Consider the following 14,640-nt stretch of genomic DNA (forward strand, 5'->3'; position numbering starts at 1 on the left):
AAGCTAAGACTCTCTTAAACTTACTGTAATTAAAAACAGTCAAAATGGAAATCCTTCAAAAGAAATGCAAATATTGTAGCAGATAGAACTACATTGAAGCACTATAAAAGCATTTGCTTAAGCTGAAGCTTTAAAAATAAAACATTTAAAAAGAATGTTTCAATTATTTTCTCCCATTACCAAGGATAACCCTGAACAATCATGATGAAAAGATGAATAACTTCCCCTGGTAATTCCAGTATATTGTGACAAAATCATGTGAGTATGTGGTTTTTCTTTTTCAGAAATTAAACCTATGTACTCTTATGATTCAAATCAGCTTGACCCATTTTACCAATATAAAGTTCCATTTTATTGATTAGTATTGTCTCTGCCATATAGTAAGGACTTATTTTTCTCCATTTTTAGGAGAAAAAAAAAAAAAAGAAAAGAAAAAAAAAAGCTTTTTCATCCCACAACCTTTTTCTCATTCCCTTAATTTTCTATTATTGTCATTCAACTCTACCTTTCTACCTGATTATATACTTGTATAATTACTAATATATAGCTTTGGATTGGTCTTGGAGGGCAGAACTTCAAACTATGGGGCTATATTGCAGAGGAAGACTAGCTTGATATGAGGAGTAACATAATACTAAGAGCTATCCTGAAGTTGAATATGTTACTTCACATGGGAATGGTTATCTCTTCCAATAACCTGAAAGACTAGTTTGAGATAATGTTATAAAAAGTAATAATGGTCAAATGAAGATTCGAGTCACTGACCTTTTTCAATTATGATATTCTGTGACCTTCATTACTGTCTGCACACTGAATTTTTAATATGTAATGAAAAATAACCTTTCACACACTAATCAAAGAATTAATATCACAATATTGTTCATAAGGGGAATTTTTCCAATGATAACATCTCAAAACAATAAATTCAATTTATATAAATTACTTTCTGTAAATAGATTAAGTAGTTAAGAAAGGTTATTCATATTTGAGGTCTGCAGGGTCAGTTCAGGCAGGTATAATGTACTGTAATGTTAGGAGTATCTCCTAGAGAACAACTGGTTGACTAACTACAAAAACTATAGCAAAGTGAATAAGAGGAACAACTTGCTTAGTAATTTTCTCATGTGCTAAGACTTATAATTCAATAATAAAATTATATAATTATTTTTATTTCAAATTAAACAATTTCTGAAATGACTAAATTATCTAAAATGAAACACATTAGATATTAATAATACTTTTTAAATATAATGTTTTCCCCAGAACCAAAGAAGCATGACACCAAAAATATCTCCACAAATGTTATACATTAGTTCTTTTTTTATAAAAAAATACCACAGAGGAGCAATTACTAGATAATAGTAATTTTTCAAAAACTAACTTTTAGTAGTAGGCATATTATCATTGCTATTTAATTTAGAACTCATTTAATAAACTGAAATAATGCTAATATTTGATAAAATGTATCATTGCTTACTCTTAGAAAGTAACTTAATTCCATTTAATAATAATACACCAGATTAAAAAAAAAAACAACACTTTATAAAGCATTTTGGCCAAAGATAATAAAGACTAACGTGACTCTTTAATTCATCATTTCATCTGTTAATTTAGTTAAATGAATTTCAAAGAAAATCAAAACAAAACATCATTTAGTGTTTGCAGGGGATTCTCACATTTTTTAAAGAAACACAGAAAACTAAAAATTATAGTCTCCATATTAGATCTTGCTTTTTTTTTTTTTTTTTTTTCTCATACTGTGAGGCAGCTAAGTAACATAGTAGATAGAGCTTGAGGCCCAGAGTTAGGAAGACTTGTATTCAAATATAGTCTCATTCTTATTATTTCTGTGAAGTGGAGAAATCATTTAATCTACATTTGCCTCAGTTTTCTCAAATATACAAATATAAAATGTGGATAATAGTAGTACTGACATCCCAGGGTTGTTTTGAAGTTCCATTGCAATAATATTTGTACATACCTTATTCCATACCTGATATAATACTTAGTGCTTAATAAATACTTTTCTTCCCATGTACTAAAACATATATATTTACACCATTTTCCACTTGATATTTTCAAATTCCTCTTATTATTTTGTGTTATTCAATGGATAAAAGCCAGTAGGAATAATATCTCAAACACAATTTCATGCTGTCACAAATTGTGAAAGGATGTATGTCAATGTGTTAGACTATATTTATTTAGCTAAGTCAGTTTTCTAGGTGAAATTATAAAAGAGAGGAAATTTATGATAAAAGTCTGTCCTTCCTTTCTAATAATTAGTCATAAAATGGCAATTAAGCTAGTAAAGGGCCTTTTTGTTTGTATGTTTGTTTGTTTGTTTTGTTTTGTTTTCCTAATAATGTTGGAGGAGTAGAAATGGGCTAAATGCTGTAACATGGAGCTTGGAATATGAGCAACCCAATGATAGTAACTAGGTACTAGATGTCTTTAATATAACATCTACAGTAAAATAGGTTTTATCATAATACTATTCTGTAGAAACATGAAGCAAAAGCTCAGCACCAACAACAGCCATATTTCCTGTGAGAATAAACTGACTATTGAAACCTTTGATTTGGAGGGATATGATAGGGAATAAAATTAAGTGTATGCTGTTTACGATTTATTTGATTTTAAACAACTATTTCATTTCTTTGGAGCTCATTTTCTGCAAAGTTGGAATTGGAGGGGCACATAATGATGTCTAGAAACTTTTCCAATTTTGAACCCAATGATCCTCAAATTTTCTATTAATAATGAATGGTTTGTCAATTGTAGCAGGAATAATCATCTTTGACTTTTTAAGAGTAACAGGCATAGATACATTCAGAAGTTATTTTATGCATTTTTCATACTTAATATTTATATCATCTGTTTACTATGTTTCATGGACAAAAAAAAGGAAAAATCAAGTTTATTATCTGAATAAGGGACAATATCATCATTTGAACTACTATCCATACATTATACAATTGGTTTCCTTTTGTTTCATTTTCAGTTAAAAAACATTATAAATCTTTCTGTTGGTCCTTTTTTACTTTTTTACACTGTTGATGAAATATTACCTGTCCTGGTTACTAAGTTTTTTTTTTTTTTTTTTCACTAACCTTCATGCATCAGATGTTACCTTTAAAAATTCCCTATGTCTTTATGAAATTGTAAGCAGCAAAAGCTCTCGGTTCCCTAGTGCCAAAGAACAAGGCATGTTGTGACATTTTAGTTGCTCAGGAAAACTTAGTGTCTAGTAAAATTTTAATGATTTAATGCTTGAATAAAAGTAATGTGGGGAAAGTTGCTTGACTGATTAAAGAAAAAAAATCTCTGTGTTGAAAATATCAATAAAGGGCAGCTAGGTGGCGTAGTGGATAGAGCATCAACCTTGAATTCAGGAGGACCTGAGTTCAAATGTGGTCTCAGACACTTGACACTTCCTAGCTGTGTGACTCTAGGCAAGTCACTTAACCCCAGCCACAAAAAAAAAAAAGAAAAGAAAAGAAAAGAAAAGAAAAGAAAAGAAAAGAAAAGAAAAGAAAAGAAAAGAAAAGAAAAGAAAATATCAATAATATCATATAAATATTGTTTCATATATTTATAATATTCCTTTAAAGAAAAAATACAAATTATATATAAGGAGCACAGAAACTGCTAGTCAGACATAGTATTGATTGCCGATTGAAAGCATTCCTATGCATACAGGGGTAGGAGTTTAATTTATGTTTGTTGTTGTTGTTGTTTGTTTGTTTTATTTGTTTTGTTTGTTTGTTTGTTTTTTCAAAGGAACACTAGATTGGGTGTGGAACCAAGATGGTTGAGTGCAGTCAAGAAACTGCTTTTGCTTTCTCAGTTTCCTTCAAAAACCCTATGAAACCAAGTCTGTGATTAGAGTCTGATAGATTAAAACAACTTTACAACTCAAGATAGATTGGAAAGATTTCAAGAAAGGTCTGTCTCACTGGGGTAAAAGGAATCCAGGAAAGCCAGTAAGAGGGTCTCTCAAATCTCAAATCAGCAACTGAAACATTCTGACTTGGCTTAATAGCAGAACAAATCAGGGGACAGCAATCAGTCCCAGTACAGAAGAAAAACTGTCAGCCTGGGAAACTAGCTTGTTGCCTAAAGAGAGCAGGTAGGGTTACTTCTTGGTGTGAGCAAAATCCCCCACCCAAAAAAAAAGGGGCTCTTTTGCTCAAAGCCAAGGCTTAGAGCTACATAAGAAGCTTGGAACAACACTCCTTGTACCAGAAGCATTATAAGAGATAGAAAGATAATATAATAACTGTAGATAAAATGAAAGATTTGGGTGTCTACCTGCCAAGACAAACTGAGGAACTATATGAACTGTATTAAAATAACTTTTCACAAAAAAAAAAAATCAGATATAAACAATTGGGAAAATATCAATGGTTAGGCCTACATAATATAAAAAAATGACAATTGTGTAAAATGGTCTGCTTTTTCAATATCATATCAAACAAAAATATTTTTTTAATTTTTTTTATTTTAATAGTTTTTATTTACCAGATATATGCATGAGTAATTTTACAACATTGACAATTGCCAAACCTTTTGTTCTAATTTTTCCCCTCCTTCCCCCACCACCCAGATGGCAGATTAACCAATACATGTTAAATAAATCAAAAATATTTTAAAGAACTAGAAAAAATAATAGCAAAATTCAATTGGAAGAACAAAAGATTCAGAATATCAAGAGAATTATCAGAAAACAACAACAAAGGATGATGACCTAGCAGTACCAGACCTAAAACTATATTATAAAGCAACAATTATCAGAAATATATGGTTCTAGCTAAGAAATGGAGTGATGGATCAGAGGAATAGGTTAAACATATATGACATCAGGGACTATGATATTCTAATATTGTTTAATCCCCAAACTCTAGATTTTAGTATAAAAACTCATTATTTCACAAAATTTGCTATAAAATCTCCAAAATAATGTTAGAAATTGGCATAGACGTACATTTCACATGCCATGTTGGGTATAAAGTATGATACCATAAGTAATTTAGGCAAGCAATGGAATGTTCCTTATTGGATCTTTGGAGGAGTTTATGGATAAAGAAGAATTAGAGAACATTACGAAATTCAAAATGAATAAATTTGATTACAATAAATTAATTGGTCAAATTTTGAACTGATCCAACCATTCTGGAGAGCAACGTCCAAAAGGGCTATCAAACTTTGCATATCTTTTGACCCAGCAGTGCCACTACTGGGTGTGTATTCCAAGAAAATCATAAAGGAGGAAAAGGGACCCACATGTGCAAAAATATTTTTAGCAGTTCTTTTTGTGGTCACAAAGAATTGGAACATGTACAGATGTCCATCAATTGGGGAATGGCTGAATAAGTTATGGTCTGTGAAAAAATGGTATACTATGGTTGTATAAAAATGATAAATAAGCTGACTTTAGAAAGACCTAGATTTACATAAACTAAGGCTGAGTGAAACAAGTAGAACCAAGAATAAATTGTAAACAGTACCAGCAATATAGCGTGATGATCAAAGATGAAAAAATTAGTTCTTTTCAGTGGTTCAGAGATTCAAGAAAACCCAATAAACTTTGGATGGAAAATGCCATCTTCATAAAGAGAGAGTACTAGGGAGACTGAATGTAAATTAACACATCCTACGTTCACTTTGTTTTTGTATTGTGCTTTTTTCCCCTCTAGTTCTTTTTTCCTTTTGTTCTGATTTTTCTTTCCTAACATGATTCATAAGAAAATGTTTTTTTTAATAAATGGTATGTATAACCAGAAAATAAATACCAAAAAAATAAAAGAACCCTAGAAAGAACAGTGAGGGAAAAAAAGGAAGTAGGGGACAAGAAAAATAGCATGGGGTATTAAATCTATATAAAGGGAGCTTGAACTGAATTACTCTGAATTCATGGTGTACAAATCATTTTGATCATCCAAATGGAGAATGATTTAAGGAAAGAAGAAACTTCACCATGTGATTTGATTGTGCCTGCTCAGTTTGATCCTACCTAATGTAATAGTTGGCTATATTGTTTATAATATATTTTGTTTTCTAATCTATGCAAAATAGTTTAAGCATTATATTTGACAATATATATTAGTGAATGTGAGACCCAAGTGACTTAGATCTAAAGAGGGAAGAATTTCTAGTGCGATGAAATCTAAGACAATAAAGATAACCCTAAATCTTGACTCCAAATAGAATCTTTGGGAATAAATAACAAGGAAGAAAAAGTGAAGGAAAACTACCCCCCATCAAATCCATCCTCCTCTACCAAAAACAAACAAACAAACAAAAATACCTCTCTAAAGATGCTATATATCCCAATAATATATCGTATGTGATAATTGTAAGGCTCCACAGTTCACTAACCCACTCAAATGCTCAATGTCAGTACTGTTGAAAAAACATGTATTTGCTAATAGCAAACATGTGCTAAGGAAATAAGCATAATAGTTCAAAGGGATATGATATTTTCAGATATGCTGTATTTTCTGTCCAGATAAATCCATATTAACTCAACCAAAGACGTATCCCTGGAGAAAAAAATCTTTCCTGATCACACAGAATTACTGCAATTTTCGTTGGAAACATCAAAACCCATTCTTATGAGATTAGCTTGTGAGATTTAGAGATTTATATCTATGTATTACAAAGACCATTAGATACTATGAGAATAGCTGATTATAAAATATCTGTGCCTTAAAGCATACACTGTTTGAAATATTTTATGCATCACAGCAATAGAATTAACAATATAAGTTAAGGTAAAATATGTATATATACATATTTACATATATACATTCACATTAAGATTTTTGAGATGACTTCTGTAAGTGTATATTTGCAAACTCACTATATCAATATTCAAATGGCAAAACATTGCCATCTTTTTTTTTTTTTTTTTGTGGTGGAGATATAAACAACAACAACAACAACAAAAAGAAGTCCTTGACCTCAAGAAGTTTACAATCTAATGGCAGAAGACAGTAAGTAAAGAAGAATCTGAAAAAGCTGAACAAAACAAAGATAGGTGGTGAGAGTTGATGGGAAATGGCTAGGTCATGGGTCCTTTTTAATTTAAAACTCTGTGAAGATTATTATTATTATTTTTTTACCCATCAATTCTCTAATCAGATGGACCAAGGTTAGAGAGAATACTGCTGTAGTATGAGTATAAAAATTGATGTGATATGATGATTTTTAAAACAACCATTTAAAAGTAAAATAAATGCAATCATTTTAAAATAATAGGATGAGATAGAATGGTAATAACGGTCATAATCTAAACCAATTTACAATCTGAGGATTTTATATCCTATTTTAAAGGTTTGATATTTATCAGAAATAAATAACAAAATAATTTGATATTTTCAAACACAGAATATTAACAATATTTTAAAATATATTTTAGGAATTTTAAACTTTATTTTCAATTTTCTTTAGTCTCAAACAAGAGCACAAAATATTGTCCATTGTCCATCAGGAAAAAAAAATCATCTTGAGATGCATGAAAAAACCCAGATGCTTACAATAACATGTCAGTCTAAATATAGATAAAAACTGTTTTTTAATAAAGGAAGTTATCTTTATGGAACAGCTGGCATTTTAGAAAAATAAACACTTCCCTTTATGACCACACTTATGGCTTTATGGCTCTCTTAACTCTCACCTGAGGCTAAGGAGTTTTCTGGTAATAAAGGCTATTCTGTGATTATTTGCTACTAAACACAGTTGTCTTCATGGGATTTGCTATCACAATCATAGTCTCAAAATGAACTAGTTCAATTAATAGTAAAAAAACAGCTTTTGGTTTTAAGAGCCTATATAGTTTTGGAGGGAAAAAAGTGATGTTGCTTTAGTATCAGCATCTTTAGAAAATTACATAGAAGGCAATTGAATTAGTTTTAAGTTATTATTAGAAGGCATTATAGAAATAAAGCAGATAGGGGTCAAAATTTCAAAGCTTAAATTATCTCCTGGCCAAAATTAAACTGTCAACACAAATCCAAAAACCATACTGAGTCCCTTACTGATGTTGCCAAGGTAAATAGGGCAGAAACAGCTCAGAACATTGAGTTGCATTGTAAATGCAAATGATAGTTATGATAAAATATTATATTATTATGACAGGCATCCTAAATCATAGTTATTTATAAATTATAGACAATTCCCTAAATTGCAAATATCAGGAAAAAGTAAGAATCACTACATATATAAATAAGTGACCTTATTAAAAATTTTATGTTAGGCTTCTGAATTATAGATGCAATATTGGATGATAGCATTATTATATGCATAATCTCTTATTTGTCATATTTTTCTTTAATTTACCTCTCAGTTGGGAGTAGTCTTGGAAATACTACCCATCTCTGGTAAAACTAGAAGTCCCAAAAAACAATAGAAATTAAACTAAACTATTATTCTAGAAACATTCAAATCCATGAATATGATACTCCATATACTTAGGGGCCAATCTTAGCATTACCCACTAAATATGCTCAATATTAACTGCTCCCTGGTTGTTCTTTGGACATTTATATATGTGTTATATATTTATACATATGTAACACATATATACATGTAGATATATATGTGTATGTATATATTTATAAATATTCTCATGCATATATGTTTCACATGTGTGTATACTGTATATGTGTATTTATATATAGGTATATATACATACACATATACTATATATATATATATATATATATATATATATATATATATATATATATATATATATATATATATATATATATATACATATACACATACACATATATATTTTCCCACTCTATGTCCTCTTGCCAACTTGGTATGGCAAACCATGAGAAAGAGTATCCATGTCTATATGAGTAACTTGACTAGCCATTTATTTTGTGAATGTTTGTATATATAAATGTTTTATTATATTGATGAAAATATATATATATTGTTATAACTATCATGACATTATAAATGTATTATATTAACTTTACGGTAGAGCAATAAGCTTAGAGTCAGAAAGCATCTGAGGCTGGGTAAAATCTACTCTCAGTCACTTTTTAGTTATATGAATCTGAGAAAGTCACTTGAATTCTGTCTCAGTTTCCTCAATGGTGAAATGGGAATTATTATAGTAATGATCTCTCATGTTTGTTGTGAGATAAAATAACGTACTAATTGTTAAGTATATATTACAGTTCATAGCACATGATAGGTACTACATAAATGTTAGTTGTTATCATAATGACGATGACGATGATGATGATGATAATGATGATGACAGAGCTAACTTTTTTCCCCATTGATTTCCCCCTGTGATTGGTATCTTACACCTGTATTATGTGACTTGATAAGAATAAAACTTTCCATTTATCAGAGTTCATACCATAAATACAACTCTGACATAGCAAAAGTCAGCCAGACGGCTTAAAAGACAGAGAATCACAAAAACTTGAATTTGAAACTTTCTTTATTTACTAAAACTTCATGAACCTATGTAAGGAATTTAAAATTCCTCAGGCTCAGTTCCCTCATCTGTAAAGTGGAGAGAATAGTAGTACTAACTCACATGATCATTGTGTAAATCAAATGAGAGACCATATGCAAAGTGTTTCATAAACCTTGAGGTACTATAGAAATATTATCTATTATTATCATTAACAAGGCCATTCAATGACACCAAGATTAGTTATCCTTTCAAGGGTAGTTATCCTTTAAGAACTACTACTGCTGATCTTAATGGAGCATTTTTAATGACAGAGAAAACATGGAAATAACTACCAATGTATAAGATATATACATTGTAAATGAGAGATAGTCTCAGAGGTGGGTCACTAGAATTGAAAAAGAAAAAAAAAACTGCGAGAGGCTATTTGCTAAAGGTGAGATTGAAGTTATAAATTTAAGGAAGCCAGAGAAGCCAGAAACAAAGAAGACAAAAGGAGACAAAGAAAGAAACAAAGAGATAGAGAGTTTTGGATATAAGGCATAGTTATTGAGAAGGCAAAGAAACAAGAGATATTGGCTTTTTTGTGAGGAAAAGAAAGAAGGTCAGTATTATTAGGTTGCAAAATTTATGGAGAGGAGTAAAGTATTAGAAGACTAGAAAGGTAGGAATGGGGCGAATTGTAAAGCATCCCAAGCAAAATATTTTGGTTTTGGCTCTGGATATGAAATAGGCAGGCAAACAATGGAATTTATTAAATAAGTAAATGGCATCAGACATGTGGTTTGGAAAGATCATTTTGCCACCTAAGGCAAAGTGAAGTGGGAAGATACTTGAGGAAAAGATAATAGGATACTATTAAAATAGTCCAAGCATGAAATGATGAGAATCTATGCTAGGTTGGTGCATGTGTCAAATGTTAAGAAAATAGAAATAAAATAACTTGACAACAGATTTGGGGTGAAAAGATTTAAAAGGAGAAAAGGTGAATGATTATTTGTTGCTATATTTCACAGTTTAGAATAGAGGGGTTTTGGGGGGAAATAAATAAATAGATCTGAGAATCATCAGCATAGAGATGATAATTCTTTTTGCTATTTACACTGCTTAGATCTTACATGCTTTGCACTTACTTTCATTGCTTTTGTAGTATCTGGTAATAGATAGAGCAATAACAATTGACCACTCAGCTATGATTGGAATAATTGCTTACTCAAAATAGCAACATTGAACATGAAAAAGTAGCAAAGGATTATTGAAGGTATGTTCAGAGACTTCAATGAGCCCTTGTTAAATCTGAAATTGTTTTATAACCTCATTAATGCTCAGTTAGATCAGTAATAGGAAGAAAGATTTGGTAACTAAAGTGGAGAATTTAATTAAGTTCTCTTTTCCTTAAAGTGTCTTTCCCCACCCCCCACATACACACCATTTTTGGGCATAGTAAAGTAAAAATCCACACTGGGTTATGTAGACTAACTCTGGGGCATGTAAAACAGCCTTCAGGAAGAAAGGAGAAAATTTCTTCCTATTTCCCAAATGCTTTTTGAAAGTACCTACCTTGAATACAAATAAGCCCTTTTTCTAAGAATAGTAACTTTTAAAATAATACTTACTATGATGTGAAACTATAGGTTTTACCAGTACAAACCCTCCCTGATGAGCAACATGATATCATTAGTTCCAGATACTATGCTCTCTTTTTCATCCTTTAACTATTAAACTTGTCATTTTATAACACATACTACTGTTTGAGAAATGTTCCTATGGATAATAGTTATCTGCTTCTTTGACCCTTCCACTCCCCAAGAGAAATAGTGTAAATTTCAGTGGTCATTAATTTTAAAAATAATATTTCTTATCATCAATAAATAGGATTCAGAAGTATAGGATCAGCATTGATTGTTTATTTTCTTAAATCCAAATTTGGATGTTATTACACATAGCACTTACATTTACTTTTTTTTCTATTTCTACTGTTCTTATTTTGTATTGTACATGTTTGAATCCAAGCAGTTACATAAAATGAAAATGAAAAGATACATAAATGTTACTATCTTTCTGTGAACTGTATATATCATTGATATATCATGTGAACATCTTGGATGAATATCTACTGCAGGGAGAAAGAGATATGTGTGTGAAATAATATTTCTGGCAATAGCTTCCTGACAAAAAAGGGATGAAAATGGGGCAGAGGGGAGACTGCCTCCTAATTACACTTTTACATACATATTGTCCTCATCATTTTTTCTCTATAACATAATATTGAAAGTGTGTAAAAGAGTTCTTTTTCAAAATTTCTGCTGAAGATAAATCCTATTGGCTCTGCACAGATAAAAACAAAACAAAACAAAACAATTAAAAGCAAAAACCAAAACAAAACAAACAACAACAACAACAACAAAAATCACCCAAGAAAACCAGAACATGTCAAATAAAAGATAAGAATTGTTGATGATCAATGTGTCAAAAACAAAATTGGGACAAGCCCTAGGACAAATGCCCTCCTTTAGGTCTAAAAAAAAACCTCATCAACCAATAGATGAATTTAATGTTCATTATAGCAGGTTAACACTTGGGAATGCCTTCAGGAGGAAGACACTACTTATTGTTCATCAGAGAATTCATACTGGAAAGGTTTTTTGTGAATGTAGAGAGTGTGAGAAGGCTTTCCCTTATAACTCAGAACTTATTCGACATCAAAGAACTCATACTGGAGAAAAGCCTTATAAATGTCATTCATGTGAGAAGGTCTTTAGAAGGAAGCAACATCTTGCTGTGCATCAGATAATTCATATGGCCACCCAGACTAGGGAGCCAGTCTGAAGAGTGCCAGGTTAAAGAGAGCGACTGCTTCCTGCAGTGGGCTTATAAAGGGCCTGTGAGGTCACACACACAGCCAATCAGCGAGAGAGTGACCCATTATGAAGCTATCTCAATGTGGACAAGATCCTACAAGGTAGTCCTAATATCCACAGAGATTACTTCCTGGGGACTCAAATCTCCTGATGCACTGTGTCCGCCCATTTAAAGGGCCCTTACAAACACTGAATCCTGTTAATGACCCATTTTTCAAAGACTTTTGAATCATGCCCTTGTCTCCATAATACTCATTGGAAAAGAAATATCTATATTTATGATTAAATGAGGCATTTGAATCACACAATAAATTCATTATATAGTATAATTCATACTTTAGATTGAAATTTACCTTATCAAGAAGATCTTTGCAAAAAGATAAGTTTCTGAATATTTGAATAACAAACATACCTATTTGATTAACCACTATCAAAATAAAATCTTAAAAGAAAAAACATCTATATTTGCATGAAATTCTAATTTATTCTTCTATCCAACAAAAAAACACAAAACAGCCTGGATTGGGGATATGATACAGGGATCATACCTGGGGATATGATATAGAAGAAATCTTTAAATTCATCCATCCAGACTTCTGCTAGTCTTCTGTTATTCTTGTTGATGACATGACCAGTGCCCCCTGGAAAAGTATATGGAGTTGCCTTGCGAAACACATGACCCACATGTGAACATGTTACAATTTCTAATGATCCACCACACTGCCAAATCTGAAAAGAAGAGAAAAACAATTTTATGAGTTGTATAAATAAACTAATTAAGATGGAATAAGAAGACACATGATAGAATAAGAAAACACAAAGTGAAATAAATGATAAAATATTATATTTGAAAATGCTGCTCTAGGGGCAGCTAGGTGGCACAGTGGATAGAGTACCAGCCCTGAATTCAGGAGGACCCGAGTTCAAATCTGGTCTCAGACACTTAACATTTCCTAGCTGTGTGACCTTGGGCAAGTCACTTAACCCCAGCCTCTGGGGGGGGGGGGCGGTGCTGCTCTGAAATTATGAAGATATTCTGAAAGGTAATTTAAAATATATCATTCTGGTCAAAGGATATGAGCAAACAATTTTCAGATGATGAAATTGAAAGTATTTCCACTCATATGAAAGTGGTCCAAATCACTATTGAGAGAAAGGCAAATTAAGACAACTCTGAGATACCACTACACTCCTGTCAGATTGGCTAAGATGATAGGAAAAAAATAATGATGAATGTTGGAGGTGATGCGGGAAAACTGGGACACGGATGCATTGTTGGTGGAGTTGTGAAAGAATCCAACCATTCTGGAGAACAATCTGGAAATAAGTGTAAACTGTTTGCCACTTTTGTTTTTCTTCCCAAGTTATTTTTATCTTCTAATTCTCCCTGTGCAACAAGAGAACTGTCTGGTTCTGCACACATATATTGTATCTAGGATATACTATAACATAATTAACATGTATAAGACTGCTTGCCATTTAGGGGAGGAGGTGGAGTGAAGGAAGGGAAAAATTGGAACAGAAGTGAGTACAAGGGATAATGTTGTAAAAAATTGCCCAGGCATATGTTCTGTCAATAAAAAGTTATAATAAAAAAGAGAAAAAATAAAAGAAAATACATCATTTTGAGATACACAGATATAGATTTTCAGCAAAGAATTTTAGTTTATATCTGCTTATTGAATTTAGGTTTTCTAGATGTCTGCAATATTTATAAAATATAGAATTGTTTATGATTCTAAATTATCAATATATATAAGTCAACCTGATTATATGCATATACATATACATATATATATATATACATATATATCTATTTATTTATATTTATATAACAAGTAATCATTTTGGCTATAATTTACTTTCAATTACAAGCTTACAAGTGCTTTTTTAATCTTTTACTTGACCAAATCTAATTGTCAAGATTTTTTTTTCTTTAGGAAGATTTCCTCTTTTTCCCCATTTGACCAAATCTGTTTTTTAAACTCTTATTTTCTTCAGTTATTTTATCTGCTTCTTTTACTAAACTGTTACTTTTCCTTTTTTTAGGAGATTTTAGGAAAGTGGGTGGAATCTCCCCCAAAATTAGGCTAAAATAGAAACTGTTTATTAACACCAGCATATTTCTATATAAATTATTAAACAAGATGGAGTAAAGAGGCAGAACATAAAGAATAAAATGTTTTGTTTGGTAAAAGAAACTAAACATAGAAGAAAACATGCTGAAAGCAGAATGAAGAATCAAAGAAAAAGATCTTGGCTGTCTAGAAAAGACCAGATTGTTATTATGACAAAGGGTAAGAAAATTTTCCCAGAAGATTACATGTAAGA

The 14,640-nt window shown here is 31.0% G+C and overlaps 1 protein-coding gene across 3 annotated transcripts in view; it reads right to left on the reverse strand.

Moving 5' to 3' along the window:
• The window catches only part of GALNT13 (polypeptide N-acetylgalactosaminyltransferase 13), a 644,946-nt gene that overhangs the window by 272,038 nt on the left and 358,268 nt on the right, over nucleotides 1-14,640 (reverse strand). For all 3 annotated transcript variants that reach the window (XM_074303430.1, XM_074303431.1, XM_074303428.1), the window contains exon 8: nucleotides 12,858-13,038. In XM_074303430.1, coding sequence (XP_074159531.1) covers nucleotides 12,858-13,038 — 181 coding nt within the window. The remainder of the gene's footprint in view (nucleotides 1-12,857; nucleotides 13,039-14,640) is intronic.

This window comes from Sminthopsis crassicaudata, chromosome 3 (assembly GCF_048593235.1).
Source record: "Sminthopsis crassicaudata isolate SCR6 chromosome 3, ASM4859323v1, whole genome shotgun sequence".
Lineage (NCBI taxonomy): Eukaryota > Metazoa > Chordata > Mammalia > Dasyuromorphia > Dasyuridae > Sminthopsis > Sminthopsis crassicaudata.